Raw genomic sequence first — 25,993 nt, forward strand, 5'->3', positions numbered from 1 at the left:
GTAAATTCCCCACATTTCATCAAAAACAATGTCCTACCAAAGACCAATACTGAGATTGGCTGACCTGGCCCTTTGAGTAACACAGACCGAAGCATGCTTACACAAGCAGCTCAAATCACAAAGATGAAAAGCAATAGCAAAGAAATTATGATTCGCAGATGGGGAAAGCTGGGAATAAAAGAGCTTCACTGATATGTTTGCAGTCAGAAAGGGGACTACTCCTCACTTATCTTTGGCACTAGAATATAGATCAAATCAAATATAAAATCAAGTAAATCAAACATTAAAGTAAGCTTGTTGGAACAAAATAACAAAAATAAACAAGGAAAATGTTCTGTGATACACGAACACCAACTTCTTTTTCACACTTCTCATGTTGAACAGCAGAGAAAAGATATAGTTCTTAAAACAACAATCTTATTTTGTGAATGAGTAAAATAAATCTGAATAGAGAACATTCCAAGGTAGAAATGCTATCAGTAAATACCACTTGCTACAAATAACCAGGCAAATCAAGTCCCTGCAGGACTTTGCATTTTGTGTGGCCCTATAGCTTTGAAAATCAAACGCTTAAGGGACAGAAAGCAGATCAACAGGACAACAACACAAGTTAGCCAGGAACCATGTGGCAGACTTCTACAAAAAATAACTCCTACAAAAACATAACAGGCTTTTATGCTGAGTTTATGAATTCAGTTTATGCTGTGTTGCCAATACATATTCTCTAAACAATCATTAACAAAAAATAAAGTGAATTAAATTGAATTCTTTTATAGTCAGAGGAAGAATGTACATAAAATTTGTTTTATCTGCACTCCCCAGTCATAAACCTGCCACTCATCCTGCAAGACAAAGTACTGCACTCGCTAAGGTCTCAAATATTTACTCCGCTGCCCCATTCACTAGGTCACTGATTTAATTTCCATTCTGCATCTCAGTGTCTCCCATCTCTGCATAATTAATCCCACAAATTGTAAACGCTTTCATTCTGCCAAGTATGTCCTATTATTTCTAATAAAACAAAAACATTAAAAAAAAAAAAAAGATGCATTGCAATATAAGGTGTATTTAAAAAAAAAATGGGCAAAGAAGAAAGAGAAGCATTTCAGTTACACTGGACCAAAGATTCAATTTTCTTCAAGATTACTTCAATAAATTACTTAGGGTTTTATGGCATTACTCAAATTAGCAGTTCTCAATACAAATAAACTCATAAAGATGATACATCTAAGATTTTTCATTAACTGCCAAGATATACTACTTCTAACATATTTCTTAAGTATCTACATAACATTTGATATGGCTTTAATTTCTGACTTATTCAAAATATTGACAAATGGGTTACACAAAAAACAGACATACCCATACCTATAAGAAATAACAGCTGACTACAGTTTGCAAGGGAAAAGTAGAAAATTTCCCATGGTTTGCTTTCTTTTAAACACAGAAGGTAACATTCATCTAACGTAACAGCTTGGATAAATAGTCAAACACAACTTTGCCAATGCTGTTGTCATACCAAAAAATATTTATCATCTTCCACTGGCCTAGCTCCCTCCTAAAGTAGTTAATGTCTGCTTAAAATCAACTGAGATCTCCACATTTCACCCACTGTAAAGATGAACGTTGGGCATAAACACAGCTCTTGGGAGGTAAGGCAATTTCTGCTGCATGGTAACAGGAAAAAGCATCTTGACATGATTGCATCGTTTGCTTTTCACCACTTATTCAGTCTAAAGCAGTAAGAAAGTTCAGGTCATTTCCTCACTGGCACAGCAAGTTATAGCAAGTTACATATTCTATTAATTTTTAATTGCACTGCTTGCAGAGTGAAAGCCCACAAGGGGAGTGTTTCTTTTTAAAGCACAAAGAAGGGCACTGAAACTGCTTACCTCACTCAGCTCTGCAGGAGAGTCATTTCCATATTTCAAAGCAACTCCAGAATTCATGATGAGACTTCTCGGGGCTTGATGATTTCTGCAGGTTTTAATGCTTCTTCAAAGATTTGTTTAACCCATTCAATACTTTCTTCTCCGATCTTTTTCTGCCGAATATTCTGCTCTAGACAGCCATTTTTACTCCACATTAATTGTTAACATTAACAATCAAAGACCTTCTAAAAGAGCAAAACTAGTTTCCACTTCACATACAATCCACTGCTGCTAGTGATTTGCTAATACCATGGAGGGCTCAGAAAATCCCAGGAAGAAGCTGCTTGCCCAGGGCTGCCTCAGTCCATCCGCAAGTCGTGCTTCACCTCTGCTGTATGTTTTATGCTGCTCTTTTCCGCAACTCCATTTAAGGACATCTCATAGCGTTGCTTAATGTACTCAGAACAATTTGGTGAGCTTTGCTCAAGTTCACAGAGAAAATAAAAGCAGAGCTGCTATGGTCTTCAGTGCTCGGGAGGGAGAAGAAAAGAAAGCTGCTGTCTCTGAGACAAGCCAATGCTGCACTTCACGCTGAAGTTTCCCTTTCCAGCGAGCCCGGAGTTTAAGTGGTTTATGATCAAACACAGCTGTCTTGCTGCTGGCTAAAGGGTGCATGGAAGGGGCGGTACTAAGCAGAGAGTGGGAGGGAGCGAGCTGTAGAGAGTTCATTTTGGAATTACAGCCATCTTTCCAGCTTTTTGTATACTAATTGCTGTACCAAAACTATAAAACTAAGCAAGTAACAGGAAATGCCACCTGGACAACAATGAAGTTGAATTCCTACTTCCTTGTTCCCACCAGCAATTCAGTACAGAAAGTTGGGTGGTTCTGAGGGCGGGAGCTGTAAAGATTTTGAAAGGTAGTAGTAAACCCAATAGCACCTTTAGAAAGCAGCAGATTTTACGTAACACACAAGCATTTTACAAAGGCTTTGGGGTGATGCTACATAAAGAAGAAACCATTTGCTTTCAGACCCAGTAAAAAATCTAGAAGCAATCTTAACAATATAGATTTGATGACATATTGTACCCACTGCAAGAACAAAAAAAATTCTTTTCCCACTCCCAGTCTCCCCTAGAATCTAGTGGCAGCCCTACACTCCTTGCAGTGCTGGATTATGCTACACTTATAATTAGGGAATGTCATACTCTGCAGCTGAAACTTTCCTGATCATCTTACTACATTTCATAACAAGAATGCCAAGTCCTGAGAAGAGTCCAAAAAATCCATGAGAAACAGGAATAAATGTGATATCATTTTCTGGGTGCCTCTCCTTCCCCAGATACTTCCCCAATACCAGGAACTGGCTCAGGGGGGCAAGGACAATGCCACAGTCTCTTTGCAGACATTTTTCTTTTATTCCCCAGGTCTATTTTCATGCTACTTTTTTCTTTTTTCTGTATTCTGTATACTCTCATTTGCTTTTGGTAATCTGTACTTTTGATTTCGTGTCTTTTTTTCATGATCAAGCACTACCTCTAGCTTTCGTTATGTTCTTCATTGAGAGTATCTTTCCAGGTTTACCTTCATGTTCCATTCCAACTCTACATTTTGTGCTTCTCGGTATTCCTTACTCATCTGCTTTGAACCTGACATGTTTCAATTTTCCTTTCCTCAAGTAATGACAAGGGGCTGCACTGCTCTCTGCTGGCAGATCGCTGCTATCTCAGCCACCAGAGATCAGTGTCACAACAGGCAGACAGCACCAACGGGGCCAGGAACAGGCAGAGCTCTCTAGTCTGCAGGGTGGAGCAGTACAGCCGGTGTAGTTTTGTGTACAGATTTCCTGTGCATTAAAAATGTTGTTCTTTATAGTGGTTCTGTATATTGTCTTACCTCATTTCTCATACAAGAGGAAAAGAGCTTCAGTTCTAAAGCTCCTGCAGCTGATACAGTGCATTTTAAAACATTTCATCTTCTCCAAGCCATGTCTTCTCAAGCGGGAGGGTAACAAACTTTCTATACTTTACATCAGTATCCCTACTAACTCCTATACTCCCTCACAGCTGCTTGGAATTCCCTGTGAGTTTATCTTTGTACAATTCTGGCACTTGTGTCAAAGGTTCATCAGTGCAATGCATGACCCCAGAATTATCTAAGAATAAGAACTTCAAGGGCTGGGCAAGACCTCCAACTTGCTGAAGCAGCTGGAGGAGTGGGAGAAATTGCTGGCTATAAATAACTCAGTGGTGTGCTTCCAGGGTAAGAAGCATGTCTAGAACTACATCCTCATGCTGATAAACATGGTAAAGGCATTGCTGGGGGGATCCCCAGGGTGGCTGCAGGGCGGGATTGCGATGCCTTGTTCTTACAGTGTCACTGTTGGTCACCAAGGGTAAACCACCCACAGGAGAGGTGAGGGTGTGTTGAGTTGACACCTCTTAGAAGTGTGAGCCTGTCTAGGGCAGCCCTGAGTGTTTTCAAGGCCTTCAGCCCCCAAAAGAATGTCAATATACAAATGACATTGAGGTGCTGCACCAGGTTCAAAGACAGGTAACAAAACTGGTGCACGGTTTGGGGAATATGCCCTACAAGGAGCAACTAAAGGAACTGGGGCTGTTTAGTCTGGGGAAGAGGAGGCTAAGGAGAGACCTTATTGCAGTATTCAAATACCTGAAAGGTGACTGCAGTGAAAGCAGGGCTGGTCTCTTCTCACTGGTGACAGGTGACAGGAGAAGGGGAAATGGCCTCAAGTTGTGCCAGTGGAGGTTTAGGTTGGATATAAGAAAAAACTTCTTTACAGAAGGGGTTGTTAAGCACTGGAATAGGCTCCCCGTGGAGGTGGTTGAGTCACCATCCCTGAATGTATTTAAAAAATCACCCAGATGTGGTGTTCAGGGACATGATTTAGTGGTGGGTTGTTAGATTTAGGGTAGTATGGTTTGGCTGCAGTTGGACTTGACGATCTGGAAGGTCTTTTCCAATCAATTCTATGATTCTAAATACACAAGGAGTTGGAGAAGGTGGAATTGGACTCAATGATCTTTATGGATCATCTTATCCAACTTGGATTTTACAATTCAGCTTAAAATTAAAAAATAGTTTTGGCTCATGGGCAAACTAATGAAGTAGTTAAACCAAACGGAAGATAAATTATTTTACTTCAGTTCCAAAAGACATCCACTGCAATTGTTACAAGCTGCACTGAGTGGTACACTCAGATGCACTGACGATTGTACACTACATAGTTGGAAAGCATCGATCATTCTTTAACTTAATGGGTACTGCCAGTGCCATTTCAATGTGTTCTGAAGTCCTTAAAAACTTACCATGTTTTTCTACATTACAGTGTTAGCTAAGGCTAAATGCATCATCTCTCCAAGATAATTACATCACAATTTTTAAATTTTTAAATACAGAATATTTCTAAACATCAGAAGATGTAGAACTTGTTCCCCTGTGAAAATTCAAATTATCTAGCATTTCTGAGTCTATTTCCTGATTCAGTGAAAGCATTACACCGCAAGATTAAATTCCTAGATAGATTACACTACTGTTCAGTTTCACTTTTTCCAGATACAAGAGATCTAATGCACTAGCAAGTACTAAGAACTTCACTGAAGCCAACGCACACTCTCTCTTTGGCCTCAAGAATGCAAATTTTGTACTGCCGCAAAGAGAATAGAGAGCCTTGTGATTCAGCATGAGAAGTGCCTACTGAGATTAATCCTTACCTATTCCTGACTGTTCATTCTCTGTCTCCTAACTTCGTTCCTCAACTAGGATAACAATGCTCCCTTTCCCTCAACCCAGTGTTCGCCTTTGCTTTTAGCATCTACTTGCATTGGGATGTGCATATGTAAGTACATAGGTGGATGCAAGGGGTACAGGAACCTCTTAATATACAGCTGTACACTTCTTGGCCCAAAGGAAGATTTTCTGAGGGATACCTCAGTTTGCGCTCCCATAATAGAAACGAGAAGGAGTAACAAAAAAAGTGGAATGAAATCAGCTGTCACTGAGGCTAACAGAAAAGGGCGTCCTCCAAAAGAGTTCTGTCAAGAAGGAGATACTGATCTCCCACTCGCTCTCAGGGCATTCTGGTCAATTACTGCTTTCTCTACCTCTAAAGCACTCACAATGCATACTGCTTGTAAGTAAGTGCATTTGCGCTGACAGATTTTTCCCAAGATAATTTCAGAATTATCCAGTAAAAACCATTAGTGTCGCCAGTTTACTGACTGTGGATCTAACAATTCTATGGCCGCTCTATTCTGTTACTCTTTTAAACCTTTATTAACAATCATTTAAATGTACCAGAGATGTACTGAGGAGTCTACCCTTTGGCCTGAATAATCATTGAGTAAAACTGACATTATCTGTAATAGTATTCTTTTGGGACAAGATGCAACTCTTAGAATATGGGAAAACTCTGCATCACCATAGTTATTTTACAAGGTCTCTCCCTTACAAGATATCTCTGTTTCTTAACAGTTACTGTTGCAGGTGTGACTATTGCCACATATGAATTTTCCGTCCTTGACAGCTGCACACAGAAAGACGTAGCATAAAAAGTTATCTGTTAAATACGTTTAGAACACGTTTTTCAGTACACAGTGCATACCATTCTCTAACAAGCAACTTCACTCTGCGTGCAACATGCACAAATAGCCGACCACAATTCCAGAACACGTGGAATAAGACCTTGCTTTGTTTTGTTTAACTATCACTGCAATCAAAATGACACTGAGTGGAATTCACTAAGCAGTTAGTTTGTTTTAGCATCATCTTTATAATTAGAGCAGCACTCTGTACAATGCCCCAGACAAATGAATTCCACATTCATATACTGCAAACCTACTACACACAACTTGAGAACGTTCTTGTACTCACTCTGGCACAAAATATACATTGCCAACATTTACATTTCAATGGACAAATGGGAAATCCAATACAATACTTAGATAATGCTTCCAGACAACTCTTTATTCTACAGCATTAATGCACTATTACCTAAAATGGAGAGCCTAAAAGGATCACAGGTTCTTCTTGATGCCAACTGTTGCCATTTAATGCCAGTGAAGGGTATGCATCTAGGGTTAGAGAACAAAAAATCCAACTCATCTGAAACGACTCTAAGTAACACCAAAGAATGGAACTGTCTCTGAAAAACACGAGCAAATTTATCTTCTTTCATTCAATCACATCACCTTGATTAGTCTAAAACGTCTAGAATAATGCAATTACCAAAAAGCACTTCAATCAGATGCTCTCACCCCTTCACCCTTCTCCAAATACTTAATCCACTCAAAAAGCTGCGTCCTTGACCCAACCGGTCTCCGTGGGACTCTACATTTGATCCTTTTTTCAGTTCTCCAGTATTTCATGCCATGCAGCCACTCACCAACTTGTCAGCCAGCCACTCTCATTTTCTGTCATTTCATCGAAAGCCATCACATTCATTTTGATTCTCCCTGACACCACTAAGCCTTAAACATAAGGTCAGAACAGGAGGAGGACCAGGGAGTAAATGTCTGCTTGTTATTAATGTTTGAGATATGTCTGAGAGGACAACAGGGAAAGACGGCAGCAATTTCTACACAGCTTTTATCTTGCAACCACCTAATTATCCTCGCCGTTCATCTACTCCTTGCTTAAAACAAGGGCATTCTTTGAAGCATTGTTCATGTCATCTTATTTCTGCTTAGCTTCCATTCATCATCTAGTATTCCTTCCGTTCTGTCACGTATTCTACTTGTCCAGATGCCAGGCAATGAGGCAGGCAATGGGCACCAAATGGAACACAGGAGGTTACCCTGATCATCAGGCAGCACTTCTATGCTGTGCAGGTGATGAAGCGCTGGCATGGAGAGGATGCGCAGTCTCCTCCGTGGAGACCTTCAAAAGCAGTTCGGATGTGGTCCTAGGGACCTTGCTCTGAGTGTCCCTGCTGCATCAAGGGTAGATGGATCCAGAGCTCTCTGCCAACATCAGCCATTATGCAGTTCTGTGACTAAGTATAAGGAAACTTCACTGAATTCATTTTTAGCCTCTAAGATCCTGGCAGCTGTTTTGATTTGACCTTCCTTGTAGTTCTGCATACTTACTGTACTAAGATCATTTTTAATAATATCACAGAATCACAGAATCACAGAATTGTAGGGGTTGGAAGGGACCTCCAGAGATCATCAAGTCCAACCCCCTGCCAAAGCAGGTTCCCTACAGTAGGTCACACAGGCAGGCATCCAGGCAGGTCTTGAACATCTCCAGAGAAGGAGATATGTGCATGGCTAAATCCTACCTTTAAGATACTTGCATTTCCACTTTAATAGAACATGTGTTTCCTTATGTTTATCAGATGTGAATTAAATCTCTTTCAAAAACTCTCACTTATGTAATAATGAATTGCCAGTGCTCCTCTCCTGCATCTCCACTGTATTTTTCCCAATCCCTGATTGAGAAAATGAGAAATCAGATATTCTCTTATTTCCATATCTTTTCCTTCATACACTCTTATTTATGGCTCTGGCCCTCACTCCCCACCTATGCCCTCATCTGTGTAAACATTCAGGCCTCCCAGCTGATTAGCTGCCCACTTCTCTTTTACTCTAAGACATCCATGTGTGGTCAGTCTGAATTTACCTTTTCTAATTATAAGTCTTCTCTCCACAGGCTTCTGATACCACTGGCATATTAAACAAATGATTCCCTGAGCTGGACCTGTGCATAAGTGCTCACACTGACACAAAGAAGACAGAGGGATTCCAGCCCCTCATCCAGGCATCCCATTTTGACATGAAGGGTCACTATCCCTTTTGAATGCTTAACAGATGAACTGATGAGTACCTTCTGACAATGTGTATATAAATATACATGTGTGTGTGTACATATATACACATACACACACACGTTTACCAGTGTGTAACGTGTGATGTAATGTGTAATGTATGATGTGATGTGTAATGTATATATGTATCAATATTACAGAGTTTGGATTCACTGAAATGTTGTACTTAAAACATTTTCAATCAAATGAATTCTGTAAATGCAAGACGATTTCTGTTTATTCAAGGCAACCCTGCTTTTCTATTACGCATATCAGGTAAACAACATCCATTTAAAAAGTAATAGGCAGTAATAAGCATCTTTTTAAAAATACATAAAGTAGAAAGATTCAATGTCTTTTTCTCCCTCAAATAATACCTTGAAGTAGGTGAAGTAATAGGAAATTTAGTGTAGGAAATTAAAGATGTCTATATTAGGGCACAATCTTGCTTGTGTACATCAGTGGGGTTCTTATTTCATTATCAGCTCTTCATAGACCAGATACTGCTCTTGCTGAAATTCAAGTAGTTTGTTTTGATTGCTTTCTCCCATGACAAAAAGTAGAATTATCCAACACAGAGCGATACAGCTATCATCATTATCTGTCTCCCGGCTGAGAAAAGGCAATATGATTTTGCAGTATCAAATGAAGCAATCGTACTGAAAAATAACTTCACAGAAAGCAGAAAGTATAATGGATAGCAAGTATGTGTAAAGAAATATTCCATTTCCTTTGCACTGGCACCAATATTATTATCCCAAACAGCTAAGCTGACAACCATACATTCATTAGAAAAAAAAAGAGAGCATAAAGAGAAGCAGGGAAATTGAATGATGACAGTGTTTTATACTGCCTCAGCTCAATATCCCAAATCCAAGAGTGACAGAAACGGTTCCAGAGAACAGAAGCATCTTAATGAATTTAATCATGGCACTGATAGATTTCTGTGCAAACCCTGCCTTGTCTCACGTGGTTGACAGAATAATGGTTGATTTCTGCATTATAACCAAACAAGCACTGAACTGGAAAAGCACTTTGGAGTCCTTTTTCAACTGTGCATAGATACATTTTCAAAATTACTATATATTATGTAAGCAAAACATAAGTGTTTTGTATATGTATAAAAGGGGAGAAGAAGTAAGTTCTCTCATCTTTATTGTAAATGAAGGTTCATAGAAGTTCACCATTACCAACCACAACTACAGGGCAACAGAGATCAAACAGAAAAGCTGCTAATACAAAATTGCCTGTGACTAGAGCTGCAGGGTAATCTTTTTGGCATGCTGGAATGCAGGAGGTTAATGATGCTTTAGCAGACTAATGCTAGGTTCAGCTTAATGTTGCCAAGCAGGTAATATTAATTCTATATTCTGTACATGTGCAGTGATGACAGCTCAGTGTATAAGATGAATTGCTCTTCATCTCAGACAACTGGAGAAAAAGAGATGTTGGGAAAAGTGAAAAGATAATAGCTCTTGCACCAGGGCCACAGCTCTCTTAACTACAGCAAACAAAAACAGATGCATAAACAGCTTCTTAGCATAGAGAAGTTGAGGAGGACAGTATACAAAGTACTTGCAATTAAATTAAATTCAAAGTTTTGAAATTCAGTACCTACACCTTCAAAACATCTACTTAAACACACTTTTAAGATTCCCCTTTCTTATAGCACCTGATCGGTATGTGCTTGTTCCAATTATACAATTAAAATTCCAGAACTGTGTTAAAACCCATCATTCTACGCACTTCATCTTCCTGTTGAAGAATACTGCTTATCTGTTTCACAAAAGTTCCAATTAAAAGCATCACAAAAAAGATCTACTTGAACTCACATACACTGTGCCAAAACCCATAACTCTGGGCTGATAGAAATTCTAAAAAGATTCAAACAAAACAAATTGAAAACAAAATAAAACAAAAGGAACCTCAGGACAGAGTTGTTAGAAGGAGGATACAACATTTATCATCTAATGTGGTAATGGTGTTACTGCGCTATAGAAAGGAAGTTTCAAAAAAGTTTATAATTTGTTTTTGCTCAGCTGTACATTAAGATCCAGAAACTACATATCAGCATAGACGATTCTTGACAGAAATAATCCATAATCTCAATTTTAACTTCAAAAAGGAGAAGCTGGACACTACTAGAAGGATAGACACAGAAGCCAGGATTCTATGAACATACTGCATAATCCTATTACACCTTATGAGAGCTTCAAGCAAACAAATTCCATTGCAACGCTCGCTCGAGATCAAAGATAAAGAGCTTCCACATTCTCAAACATTAAAAATGTCCATCAAACAAAACCATCTGGTTTTCTGAAGAGCCTGAATCTACATTCCCATGATCAGGTTTTATTTTAATGGCATTCTCAGGCCTTATTTTAAGCCTTGTGGAACGGAAATGACGTCCACCTTGGAAGCAAAGGCACAAAAGGCACACGTTATCTTAGGCAGAGATCTTTTATGATAAGCGGGCTCCATTTTCCAGGCCACCAAAATACTGTTCAACTTCAAGCTTCCCTAGATTTCAGATGAATTAATAATTATCCTATATTTTTATGCTAATAGATTTTGGGGGGATAAAAAGAAACTGTAGTAACATTTGCAGATAGAACACAGAACATCAGTGTGTTTAAAGGGAGAAGGGGCAGAGATCCGTCTCCGGCTATTTAGTATTATTTATTTACTACTATTTAGTACTATACACTAGCTCCAAATAGAACTAGCTAGCAAATACAGAACACATCCCCTGACAAAATAACTTCGGAAAAATCAGTGTGAACAACTAATTCAGCTCTGGTTTATCCAACAGAGCACATACAGCACTGAACAAATTCCCTGAAACACATGAAATGTAGGTGCTTTTTGTCCACAGTAAGGTAGAAAGGGCATTATGCTCCTATTCAAATAGATGTGCTTTGAGAAAATGGGATACTTGGTGCTTTGATGTCTGAATTTCTGTATGTAAGTGAAAGGGTAGGGAAGCTGAAGGAGTGGAGCTTCCAAAACTGAGGAACTAGTAGGCTTAATTTAAAAACAAGGAAAACTTAGAAGAGAACAAAAAGGAGCAAATTTCACCAGAAAAGGATGCATCAGTATTACCGAGTTACCAAACTGTAAAAACTTAGAAATGAAATGAGACACTAAACAGTATGGGTTCATTAGTTAGGATGTGGAATCTAACCATGGTACAGGTGTGTCTTCAAACTTCCTTGACGCTTCCCTTAAAAAAAATTCCCCAAAGAAATACCTGGATGATTGCAATACCAAAAATGATTGCAATTTAATTTAAGCTGATGGCTATGCATTAAGCAAGTGAGAAAATGGTTCATCATTAGGATTGCTATAAGACTAGATCCTTACTAAATAAAAAAGGCTCTCTTTTACACGAGTCTCACATCTCTGTGAAGTCCTCTGTTCTCACTCGCCTGCAGAAGTATTTCTGCTTTCTTCAGCAACCAGACAATCTTTCCTGTACTTAAAGAGTCAGTTTGAAAAAACAGATTCATCAGATTAGTTCAAATGAAGCTTAGCAAAATTACAGTGCATACACAAAGGTTTACAGTTGGGGGAGGAGTGCGGACGAGAATGCTATGCTCTTTTAAGGAGTAACATTTTTGTTCCCTTAACATGAACACTGGTGAGCTGTGCCAAATAAAAAACTGATTGAGAGAAGCAGATTCCTGTTACCAGTTGATAGTCTTAGCATATCAGTAAGGAGAAACTTTTAGTTACATAGGCGCATCTTCTGCTAGATGCATAGGATACAACCCTAGAAATATCAGCTGGTTGGCTTACGGTCAAACAGGGAGGTAAAACATCCAGTAAGAGAATAACACAATGCAGTGTCAGATGGTCTGAAGTGCTAGAGAAAAGGCTGGACAAAGATTAAATTTAGCACTTTAAATTCCAATACAAAATGTCCTGCGTGAATATATGTAAAATACCAAGCATCCCCACAACATTATCTTCCTACAGTACTAAGCATGTTTCATAACATTAAGGCACTGCAAGGAATCACTACATCTTAAATGCTCAATAACTTGACAGAGGTATTGAATTTACATGTGGATCACTATTTAGTTGAATTTACATGTAGATCACTATTTAGTTTTTACTAATTCAGATTTTACATGCATTTCACAATCCCATAAATGGCTTTTTTTGACAGAGAGTGAAATAAAGAGTGAAATAGGCTAACAGTGCTTTTTCCAGTAGATATCCAGAACTGCACTACAGTCTGAAATGAATGCAATACACAATGATAATCTTAAATATGACATTTTATAGACAGAAGATTATATTCAGTTTCATGTTTGCTTAATTATGACACAAATCTTGCAGGTAGAAAAGGAAAAGCCACCTATCCCTTAAAAAATAAATAGTAGTTTATGCAGTATTATCACTATATCATCACTTATAACCTACGTCAACTGAAAAGAATATCTTTCTCAAAACAATTGCTCCAGCTGTTTTAACTTGCGGCTCAATTATCCTGAGGAAAAACTAGCAATGCAAACAACTGAGTCTGACAAAGAGGTTATCTCAGTAATACCTATTTGCAGAACACAGTCCTTTCCTAAGACAAAGACATTGCCTTCTCATCTGTAGTGATCGTGGTGAGAGAGTAATTTCAATACAATTATATATAGCTTTACTATGAATATTCACAGTATGCCTTTGTTCTTCACAATCTTTTGAGTTGTTTATCTAGCAGAGATGGTAACTACATTTGGCACTGATGGTCCACATCCAGAACTAAGCTTAGGTTAGTCACCTTAATCCCACTGTACAGAAAAGATCCCCCATCACACACAGATGCATGAACAAAGCATCCATTCAGATTCTCCACAAAGTTTTTAATGTCTCCAACTGAGATACACAAACAGGAAAGTCAGGCAGAATTAGCTGAATAATAACATATTCGGAGCACTGGAACAGGCTGCCCAGGGAGGTGGTGGAGTCTCCTTCTCTGGAGATGTTCAAGACCTGCCTGGACGCCTACCTGTGCGACCTGCTGTAGGGAACCTGCTTTGGCAGGGGGTTGGACTCGATGATCTCTGGAGGTCCCTTCCAACCCCTACAATTCTGTGATTCTGTGATTCTGTGATTCCAGAGGTGTTACAAAAAGATGCTTTAGCTTTCTGTTTTATTCTTTATGGAGGCATTCCAAAATCAGCTCCCTTTACAATGAGAAATGAATGCAGATTTGGCAGGTGGAGCAATTCAGAACAATACTCTAGACACATCCATCTTGCACTGACAGCTCTGTTCAAGATGAAGCAGGATTATTCCTGCTTCGTCACCGGTCAAAACAAAGAGATGCTGCAGGAAGCAATTTTGCCAAGTCTGTAAATTTTCCCTCTCTGCGTTAGTAAGAACATGCAAATATGTGGCTCTTTCCTTGAAGAGGAAAACAGCAACACAAGCTCCTAAGAGCAAGTGGTCATGAAGGCATCTTAACACAGACTTATTCTCAAAAATACAGCTCTATTCTTCCCCTCTGCAAGTTAATCATACTCCCACCAAACCTTTCCTAAATGTTTTCAACTAAATGAGCGGTATCTATATAACTGTCGTGTCTTTGGAAGGAAAAATTAGTAAAGGATCCCAGATCTAATCAATTAAAACACTGGACAGTTTAAACATCTATCAACATCCTCCAGGCCACATTCTTGAAATTTAAAATCTTTGTGCAAAGATTTTCTGAACAAAAAATCCAGTTATTTCCATCTGACAGAATAAAGGTGCGAAATCATATCACCATGGCAAATCAAATCATCCCTGTTGGTTCCACTCATGTAAATGTAGGCATTTGTGACAACAAATACGTTCATCTTACCAACACTGAACTTTGGCGACGGAAACAAACAGTTAGCACACAGAAATGCATGAGCATTATTTGTATGCATGCATTCAACTCAAAGAAAAAAAAGCATCAAGTTTATCTAGTCTATTTTTATCATGTACAAGGACAATACAAAAAGAGAACTAAATGTCTTCTAATTTAATTCCTTCAGATTATTAAAATTCACTGCAATTCCAATATGAAACGTGTATATCATATTGAAATGTTGTCCTGTATGAAATTTTCAGAGAACAGCATTTTATTTCTTTGTCACTGGACAGTTGGACTGGATGATCTTAGCGGTCTTTTCCAACCTTGGTGATTCTATTATTCTATGATCTCTTGCAAAAGAGGAATGCTGATCCTGTGACAGCAGCATGGGGAACAAATCAAGACTGCATAACTCTTAGCAATTGAGTAGATATGACACCACCAAATCAGTTATTTCTCTGGTTACAAAACTATCCACACTACTGATTCTCATCCAACTTTGCAGATTCCAGTACAAATGAAAAACAAATCAGCAACATGTACCCTCCTGACAGAAATAATTTGAAATACTTGAATTCTTTGCTACCCATGAAATACATTTCAGTTTGCATCCAAGTGCAATAAAAAAGCAAGCTCATAGATGACTACATTTGGAAGACGTATCAAGGCTCTTGTGAAAGACAACTGCAGTAGTATTTAACCTACTCGCATGAGCAGGTGCATCATTAGTAGGTGGTGACAGGTCACGTGAAAGGTTAATATGTTAGTCATAAATACTGGTAACAAAGTGAAAAACGATAAAGAGAAATGTGTTGAGTGAGGAATATCATCTATGCTTTAGGAGCACGTAAAGAATGTCTTTAGCCCTACTGCACAGTTTTAAACCAAAAGGATTTAATTTAAGTAACAAGAAAAAGTTTTCAAACAGGAGAAATGCTAAGATGTTTGTAGAAAAAAATTAAAAAAAAAAAATATTACAGTCTCTAATCAGAAAGCATCCATGTTAAGAAACATAATTTTTTTTTCAGAACACCAAGTCTGAACCATGAACACCTACAAAGAAATATAAAAAGCATTCCTTTCAAAAGAATGTCTGTATGGCCTGTATGGATATATCGGGGAGATGTTCAACTGCCTAGAACTGTTCATAACAGCAGGATGACACAGAAAGGCTCTACTCTGCTTCTTCATAATCATTTTGAAGGAGATTAAAAAATCTCTGGCTAACTATAGGAGCATTTAAAATACCTGAGAGAAGAATCCACACATCACCTGTTTTAAAATATTTGCTCTTCTATAAAACAGTTGTACAAAAAGAAATACAACTTCCAAACAGCAGAAAAGCAGTTACTAGTGATCCATTAGAGATTTTTTAGGTAACCCTAGTGAGAGTACAAAGCAGTTTGTCCAGATTCTGTACAAATGGAAAAGTTCCCTGGACTAAACCCACAGAAATGTGAAAGCTAAAATCTGTGATTTCTGAAAATGAATACAAGAGAGCTGAGAGGTTTGACATTGTGTTAAATCAGGTAGGTAAAACAATTTGAGAGAGAGACACAGAAGGAAGTAACCATAACAAATCACATCTCTAAGGCAATGTCTCTCACATTACAAGTCTAAATTCAGACTGTAGTAAACAAGCCTCTCATTATTAATAGTATAAATGAAATAAATGGAAATAGTGAAAAACGGAGTAAATATTCTCTCAATTTTCTCCCACCCCTCTTCTCTGTAATAAAGCCACAGCAAAAATTTGCATATACCTCATGACACCAGTGCTTAGCAGGGGTCAAATGAAGATGCTGCGAAGATTGTATTCATCTACATATAAATGAGAGATATCTGATTGTACTGTAGTTTCAAAGACCATAGAAAGAATATTTAAAAACAGAAGGGTAACATCCTTGTAAAAAACAAAGATCAGGTAACTCTCAAAACCAGAAGCATGAACAAAACTTAGAGATGGCAGTAAAGAGAAAGCTATTACATTTGGAGATCTTCACTTCTTCTGAGGCTTCCTGTTTTTAAAGTATCTACCTGTCAGAGCAGTGCAGTATCACAGAATCATAGAATTATTAATATTGGAAAAGACCTCTAAAATCATCTGGTCCAACCCCCAACTCATCCCCACCATGCTCACTAAGATGTCTCTCAATGCCATATCCACGAGGTTCTTGACTCCTCCAAGGACTGTGACGCCACCAGCTTCCCCAGGCAGCCTGTTCCAGTGCCTGACCATTCCTCTGGAGAAGAAATTTTTCCTCACATCCAACCTGAACCTCCCCTGGCACACTTTAAGGCCATTCCTTCTTGTCCTATCACTAGTTATGCAGAAGAAGAGGCCAACCCCACCTTGCCACAACCGCCTTTCAGGCAGTTGAAGGGTGATAAGGTCTCCCCTGAGCCTCCTCTTCTTCAGACTGAACAATCCCAGTTCCCTCAAGCATTCCCCAAAAGACCTGTGATCTAGACCCTTCACAGCTTTGCTGCCCCTTTCCAAACACGCTTCAGGATCTCAATGTCTTTCTTGTAGTGAGAAGCCTAAAACTGAGCACAGTGCTTGAGGTGTGGCCTCATCAGTGATGAATAGAGAGATCACCTCTCTGCTCCTGCTGGTAACACTATTTCTGATACAAGCCAGGATGTCATTGGCATTCTTGGCAACCTGGGCACACTGCTAGCTCATGTTCAGGCTTAGTGTCAACCAACACCTCTAGGTCCATTTCCTCCACACAGGTTACCAAAGCCCACCACTTCTGAACCAACATCAGTCAGGGGTAACATAAGAAGAGAACACATTAATATGTACTCATCTTGAAACCTGAATGAAGTCCAGATTCAAAAAGTATTCTGCAACTCACAGTTTGTGCTCCAGAAAGAAAAGTTTAAAACCATTCTTTTTATGTAGGTATATTAGTCCTAAACCATTCCACTTAAACTTTTAAACTGTATCTTACATCTTTTAAAATAATTAAATGAGAAGTAGCTCATGTTTTTCCAAAATCATATATTTTTAAGCAAATCAACCAAAGCTATGGAAATATGTATAACTGAGCATTGATTAATTATCTTCCTTACACCTAGACTTGCACAGTCACAAGTGCAGTTTTCAGCATGGGGAAGTACTAATTTTACCAGCAAGTATAGTTTTATTTTAATTTGGTGGTGTTATCATACAAACCAGAAAACAGGGAAGAATAGGGCTGAGAAAGACATTAAAAAAAAACAGTGCCTCACAATTTTAAAACCACTCAGAAATTTACATATTAGTAGTTTGGACCATGCTTCTACATTTGATTATTACAATGTTATTCAAGTCAGGATCAAATGCATTACCAGAGATATACGACACGTACTGTTTCTCCAAAGTGCACTCCTCAGTTAAAGCAAGTTTTAGATTGGTTGGATATTATGATTCTCAAATAAATCTAGACATCCTCTCTTAGTCAAAACCGTGTACATCTCCAGAAATATAACAGGATGTATAAATAATACTACTAGCTGGCCCAGATTCTCCGTCTTATTCTCTTTATAGATCATGTGCTTTTTCTGCTTTTTACAGATTTCGTATGTTTCTGTCCAGTTTTCATTAACTGGTTTACAATTGACTACAACTGATCCTATGCTTCCTAGAGAAGCATACATTTGATTTGACTTGATTTGATTTGATACTATGCTTCCTAGAGAAGCATAGGATATAATTCCATTAATTGGCAACTTCTTTGAACTTTTTTGTCTCTTAGGTACATTTGAATATCTACAAATTTTTACTTTACATATGGAAACTTCAGGTCCTGTTTCGCATTGCATTCAAAACAAGCAAACAAAAAACAAGGAGGCTTTTAAAAATACTTTCAGAATATTTTTCATTGTTTTATTTTTGAGTAATGTAGCTTAAAGAAGTTGATTTTCCTCAGCTGCCAGCAATCGCTTCCATTAGACTTTAACTCTTGAGCAGGAAGCTGGACTAGACAATCTCCTGAGGTTTGCTTGCAGCTAGAATTCCCCTATGTGAATTTCATGGAAGGCAAGCAATCACTTCAAAAACAAAACCTTTTCTCTTTCATGTTTTACTTCTCCACTTAAAATTCTGTGCAGCATAAATCAGGACCATTGTACAAAACGGTCTTTTATTACAAGCCTCACTTAGAACTAAAATATGAATTTGATCCAAATATATTGATGGAGAAGCCAAGAACAATGCCTTGCATGTACAACATTTGCATATCTTTACATAACAAAGAATAGTTCTTGTGTATAGAAATAGAAAGCATAAGGGAGCAACAAAGAGTTTTAAAAAAAAAAACATGGGAAGAATTTTTCTACATAATGTTTCTCAACAATCTGATGTCCAGAATAAAAAAAATGAATTAAGAGAATCACAGAATAATCTATGTTGAGAGGAACCCACAAAGACCATCAATCAAGTCCAGCTCATGGCTCCACACAGGACCACCCAAAATTCAAACCCTTTGCCTGAGAGGGTTGTGCAAACAGATCCTGAACTCAAGCAGCTCAGGGCTGCGCCCGCTGCCCTCTGACAAAAAACCTTTCCCTAACATCCTCCCTTCCCCTCCCCTGGCACAGCTCTATGCCGTTCCCTCAGGCCCTGTCGCTGTCACGGGGAGCAGAGCTCAGCGCTGCCCTCTGCTCCCTGTGAGGAGCTGCAGCCGCCATGAGGGCTCCCCTTGGCCTCCTCTGCGCTGAACTACAAAACCCAAAGATGTCTCCTCATACGTCTTCCCTTCCAGACCCTTCTCTATCTTTGCAGTCCTCCTTTGGATTCAGTCTAACAGTTCCGTGTCCTTCTTTATACTGAGACATGTGGTGAAGAGGTGAAGCTGCACAGTGCAGAGCAGACAACACCTCCCGTCCTGGTGGCAGAGCTGGGTCTGGTGCAACCCAGGATACAGTTGGCCCCTTGGGCTGCCATGGCATGGTGCTGGCTTCCATACAGCTTGTCCTCAACCAGAACTCTCAGATTCCTTTCCATGGAGCTGCTCTCCAGACTTTCATCCTCCAGTATGAGCACGTAGCCAGAAGTGCCCAATTCCAATTGCAAAATCCAGCACTCAACCATGTTAAAATGCATGTGGTTGGTGATTGCCCAGTCCTCTAACTTGTCACGATCCCTCTGTAAGGCCTCTGCCTGAAGTCAATAGCTCCTGTCAATAGCTCCTGTTTAGTACTGTCACTGGCAGAAACGGGTAGGAAGATTTTACACATACCTCTTGTTTCGTTAAGCTGCGTAACTTAAGAACTTGAACATGGTTTCTCAATGACTACTATCCTTTTTCACTCAATTCTATGAGTTTTGGAAATATTATACACCACCACTTGCTAAAATCACATTCGCTTTCTTGTAAATGAAATGCACCGGCAGCCTGACATTGTTTCCGTGACTGTCCAAAGGCTGAATTAACACGCTTCTATATGTATAGAATAACAAGAACAAATAATCTATGGGACTTGAAAGGAAAAATGTACTTACAGTATTGGCAAGTTCCAAGTAGTTTCCTCCAACAGAGCTGCTATAATTCGAGGCCTGAGATAGAAGCTTCTGCAGAGCAGCTTGTTTAGCCACATTGCTTCCACCATTCTCCAATATCTTCTGTAGGGTAAAATGACTCTGAAGGTCTGGACTCTGAAGATCTCTTGCTCCTGAATCATACTCCCAGCTTTCTCTGGCTCCTGATAAGGCACCTAAAATGCAGAAATTAAAAATCGTTGTAATATAGGCTGTGTATAGAGAACTCATCAATCAGCCAGCTTGCCTTCCCAGAAAGAAAACAAGCAAACAGCTCTTTTGCCCGGTCTTACACACACTGACAGTACTAGAGAGAGGAAAAAGAACCAGTCAGTGCACAGATATATGCCATATTAAAAGAACCAAAGAAAAAACAAAAACATCTGGAAAGCATTATTTAGTGAAGGGTAAAAAAAAAAGTAAATAGTGAAATTTATAATAGCTAAGGACCACATAAGGAAGAAGTGTCAGCAATTCTGTCATGGTTAAGAACGGCATTAGAGAACAAGAGGAAAACTGTAATTCTTAACTTCTTTTTAATAGAATAACAACACAACATATAAATACTCTATTTGTACAGTTCATGACCTTGATACATTAGCATTACCTCCTTACTATCTCAGGCTTGCCTGTTACTTACAAGTTTCAAAAATGCACGAATCACAAAGCATTTCATTAATAATCAATGCAAGAAAACGATTGTATATCTAGTGACAATGAATGCTTAAGAGAATCATCAAATGGTTTGAGTTGGAAAGGACCTTCAAGATCATCTAGTTCCAACCCCCTTGTTACAGGCAGGGACCTGTAATGCAGTACTCCAGGTAGGGTCTCACGGGAGCAGAGTTTATTTTATAGCTATTTTTCTGTCTTAAATTAACATTACAAACAAGTGCTTACTAATTAGTATTTATTTATTGTTTAATTGGTAAAATTCTAGGGAGAAAGAATAAACTATTTAACAACTAGTAGAGCGCCTTCCCACGCCCTCACCCAAAAATTTTAAGCTGCAAAAGAGCAACCAGAAGGGAAGCAAGCTGGCAACCAAAATTTATCTTAAGATCAACATCCTTACTCCCCTGCAAAGCAGTCATAACTAACAAACTGTCTTAAGAAACTCAGAGGTGGTTTTCCTCACTTAATGTAAAGAGAATGCACTAGTCCCTGGGCATTTAAGTACAACAAAACATGAAAGAAAGAATTACACTTTCTACTAATACAATTAATATGATTCATTATCACAGCACAGATAACAATAAAAAATTAATTTGCTTACTTTTACACTGAAAGTATGCATCAGCTGTAAATTATCTAAGACAACATGCTGCAACCTGTCCAACATAATTGAACTGAGACATCATTACCAATAGTTCAACACTCAAAACACAGATTCATTACGTGGTGTGTACTAAGTACAGTGCTACACATCTCTGCCCTCTTGTGGCTACTGTATACAGTATACCAAAACACCTGCAACCAACATAACTGAAGAACAGAGATTCCTCAAGAGCCTGAGGGAGATGGGGAATCAGTTCTGTTATCTCCAAGATAGGAATACAGAAGACGGCCATAAATTGACGGCTTGTTGTATCACACTTCTTTTTACTGAGTTAAATATGGCACTAACAGAGTATAGTAACAGAGTGCACTGTAAATTTTGATTACTTAAAGGACAATGGCCAGTAAAAGAGCTCTCATATTCAGTGAATTAACAATATTAGCACTGCTGAAGACCCCAGAGGCCTTCATAGACTGCACTGCCTGCGGTTGGATACACTGATTGATGAGGCTCTAAGGAATGACAAACACAGATATGTATATTTACAGTACTATGACTGTAATTTTAACCCATCTTTCTTACAGGCTTAAGCCTGTACTCCTAACTTGAAAGATCTGTTCTAAAAATTCTATTCCACCTTACTCAGGGTTCACTAGGTTCGATGTCTCACGATCTGCAAAACTCTCCATAATGTCACACAGAGCTATGTTCTTGTGTTGACATCATTTCAGTGTGCAGATCTCAAAGAAAAATGGCATTCCCTCTTCCAGTAATCAATATTTTGTGTAGAAGTCTCATATCTAGCAATAAGAAGCAGGTGTCCAACAGACCACAGCAATGTTTTTTTGGTTTGGTGAAGGATAACTTAATCAAGCTGTGCTGATGGGCCTAGAGCTCTTCTGCTCACATAGAAGTATCAAGATATTATGGCACTGAAGGATCCAGTATATCAGGAAAAGTGAAATATTGTGAGATTATTCTGAAACAGCTTCTCTAATGTGTCTCAGCTTGCAAATGGCAAAAATGAAGATAGGTGACCATGTACCATTCTACAAGTGTGAAAGGGCTCAAGTTCATGTAGTTACGCTTCACTGCGTACAGTCTTAACAGCCAAGACCAAATATCTGATCACAATTTTCCATTAGGTATCAGTGGCATTTAGTTACTTAAACACTTCTGAGCAACTAAGATAATAAAGATTTAATTTATGTATGCACTGAACACAGCTCAATATTTCTGGGAGAAATTTAGTTCTGGAGTCTGGTGATTCAGTGGATAAAGACTGAATTAATCTCTGTTCATGTGTTAGCCTCGGTCTCAAAAAGTATTTCAATAAGCCAATGATTTTGTTATCAAATGCCAAATAATTTGCTTTCAACACTTTCTTCATACTTCAGCACACATATGAAACAATTTCTGGAGATCCATCTACCATCTCATTTCACAAACCTGATCATCTCGAAAAGCATAATAAGGTAATCAGCGAGGAGATTTTCTTCTTTCACTTACATTTCATTTCATGTTCAAACTTGTCATTAACTTAATCTTTCTCTATTCGAAAATTATTATTTGACTTTAAAGTCTATTTTTCAGTTGTTTTTTGTTTTTGTTGTTGCTAATCTTTAATTCAATTGGTGCACTAAATTCTGAGGAATCAGGTTGGGCCTGTTGGATCACTATCAAGTTCTTGTTCCTCTCGCTATACTTGTATTTGGCCTGATGAAAACTGACAAAAATATTGTGTTACACTCTATTACCTCTTTCACCTTAGGATTGGAAGATAACAACCTCTATGCGAACTAGCCACAGCTATACTCCACCCTGATTAATAAGGCATCGGAGAAATCTATTTCAAGAAATTAGAAGGAAGAGGGAAACTGAACTAAACCAGTTTTGCTCTAAAATGGAAAGGCCTTATCAAGACCAGAAAAATACCTTTGATAATTTTTATTTATATTTAGTACCTTCTGAATGCCTCAAAGAAAACAAACCCAGACAGTGACAAGAAAAGTGAACATACATCAAAAAAAGCTTAAGCAGCATTTTAAATTATACACAATCTGAAAGTTTCACAGCATTACAGAGATCACAAAAAATATTCATCAATATGAAATAAATGATTTTACATAACAATATGTATGGCATGAAAATAGAAGAGATGTAAAGCAAAGTCAAGATTTGACTGAAAGATTAAAAATTATTTCATACCTTTAAGTATACAAAAAAAATTTAGAATAGACAAGAATGGTCTTGTAGCTGAAACCTTGTAAAATATTCTTCATTTATGTTTGTTCTCCATTTATGTTTGTTAATGCATGCTGAATGCTCACACAGAGGTTTAGATGCAGTTTGCTCACAATTTGACACTCCTGTGTTACAGAATCATAGAATTCAATTGCTCAGGTTGGAAAAGACCTTCAAGATAACCCACCAAAACCTAACCATGCTACCCTAACTCTAACAACCTACCACTAAATCATGTCCCTGAGCATCAAATCCAAATGGTTTTTAAACACTTAAGGGATGGTGACTCAACCACCACCCCCCTGGGGAGCCTATTCTAGTGCTTAACGACTCTTTCTGTAATGAAGTTTATCTTCATATCCAATCTAAACCTCCACTGGCATGACTTGAGGCCATTTCCCTTTGTCCTGTTAGCTGTCTCCAGTGAGAAGAGACCAACCCCGCTCTCCCTGCAATCACCTTTCAGGTATTTAAAGAGAGCTGTAAGGTCTCCCCTCAGCCCCCTTTTCCCCAGAGTAAACAGCCCCAATTCCTTCAATCTCTCCTCATAGGGCATACTCTCCAAGCCCCACACAAGCCTTGTTGCCCTTCTTTGGACCTGCCCCAGCACCTCAATGTCCTTTCTGTATTGAGGTGCCCAAAACTGAACACAGTACTTGAGGTGGGGCCTCACCAGTGCTGAGTACAAGGGCACATTACTTCCCTATTTCTGGTCCTGCTCACCACACCATGACCAGCATGCCTACTTGGCCTCCTGGGTACTCTGCTGGCTTGTGTTAAGCCAATTGTCCATCAGTACACCAAGGTCTCTTTCCATAAGGCAATTTCCATCCACTCCTCCCCAAGCCCATAGGGTTGCCTGGTGTTGTTGTGAACAAAATGGAGGACCCGACACTTGGTCCTATTGAAACTCATACAGTTCACCTTGGCCCATCGATCCAGTCTATCCAGGTCCCTCTGTAGTGCCTTGCTCCCCTCAGGCAGACCAACACTCTCTCCCAACTTGGTGTTGTCTACAAACTTAGAGGGTGCATTCAATCTCCTCATCTAGATCGTTAATAAAGATGTTAAATAGAAGTGGCCCCATTACCAAGCCCTGGGGGACATCACTCATGACTGGCCTCCAGCTGGATTTAACTCCATTGATTATAACCCTTTTGGCCCAGCCATCCAGCCAGTGTTTCACCCAGCAGAGTATATGCCCATCCAAACCATGGGCAGGCAGCTTCACTATGAGAACATTGTGGGGGACAGTGTCAAAGTCCAGGCTGTCCACATCAACAGCCTTATCTTCACCCACTAAGCAAGTCACCTTGTCATAGAACAAAATCAGGTTTGTCAAACAGGATCTACCATTCATGAACCCATGCTGACTGGGCCTGATCTCCTGGTTGACCTCTAATTGACCCACGATGGCTCCTGAGATTATCTTTTCTATAACCTTTCCCGGCATCAAGGTGAGACAGATAGCTCTGTAGCTACCAGGATCATATTTCTGGCCCTTTCTGAAGATGAGGTGTCACATTTGCCAGTCTCCAGTCCACCAGGACAGCCTGTTACCCAGGACTATTGAAGGATGATGGAGAATGTCTTGGCGACCACATCTGCCAACTCTCTCAGCACTCTAGGGTCCCATCAGGCCCCATGGACTTGTGAGCATCCAGCTTTCAGGTTGTGTACCCAGGGAGCAACTAGTAAAGATTGAGGCAAAGAAGGCATTAAGTACCTCAGCCTTATCCTGATTTTCGTCACTGTGTTCCCCTCTGCATCCAACAAGGGATGGAGATTCTCCCTAGCCTTCCTCTTACTGGTGATATATTTATATAATAGATAAATTAAGTAAAATTAATATGATAACAACAATAAATAAATATTATTTCATTGATGCACAGCTGAACATCAGCCAGCTGTGTGCCCAGGTGGCCAAGAAGGCCAATGGCATCCTGGCTTGCATCAGGAACAGTGCTGCCAGCAGGAGCAGGGCAGTGATTGTCCGCTGTATTCAGCTCTGGTGAGGCTGCATCTCAAGTGCTGTGTCCAGTTTTGGGCCCCTCACTGCAAGAAAGACATTGAGGCCCTGGAACGTGTCCAGAGAAGGACAGTGAAACTGGTGAGGGGTCTGGAGCACAGGCCTTATGAGGAGCGGCTGAAGGAGCTGGGATTGTTCAGTCTGGAGAAGAGGAGGCTCCAGCAGATCTCATCACTCTCTATAACTACCTGAAGGGAGGCTGTAATGAGCTGGCAGTCGGCCTCTTGTCTCGTGTAGCTGGTGATAGGACTAGAGGGAGTGGCCTCAAGTTGCACCAGGGGAGATTTAGGCTGGATGTTAGGAAATACTACTTCTCTGAAAGAGTGGTCAGGCACTGGAATGGGCTGCCCAGGGAGGTGGTGGAGTCACCGGCCCCGG

At 39.3% G+C, this 25,993-nt stretch overlaps 1 protein-coding gene across 4 annotated transcripts in view; it reads right to left on the bottom strand.

Annotated features, from left to right (window-relative positions):
- MCC (MCC regulator of WNT signaling pathway) overlaps positions 1-25,993 on the bottom strand; it is a 206,983-nt gene that overhangs the window by 158,923 nt on the left and 22,067 nt on the right. For 3 of the 4 annotated variants that reach the window (XM_048931366.1, XM_048931365.1, XM_048931364.1), the window contains one exon: positions 20,028-20,239. In XM_048931366.1, the coding sequence (XP_048787323.1) occupies positions 20,028-20,239 (212 nt within the window). Of the gene's footprint in view, positions 1-1,892; positions 2,545-20,027; positions 20,240-25,993 lie in introns of those variants that run through there. The other variant, XM_048931367.1, reaches the window with a different exon arrangement.

Source organism: Lagopus muta, chromosome Z (assembly GCF_023343835.1).
Source record: "Lagopus muta isolate bLagMut1 chromosome Z, bLagMut1 primary, whole genome shotgun sequence".
Lineage (NCBI taxonomy): Eukaryota > Metazoa > Chordata > Aves > Galliformes > Phasianidae > Lagopus > Lagopus muta.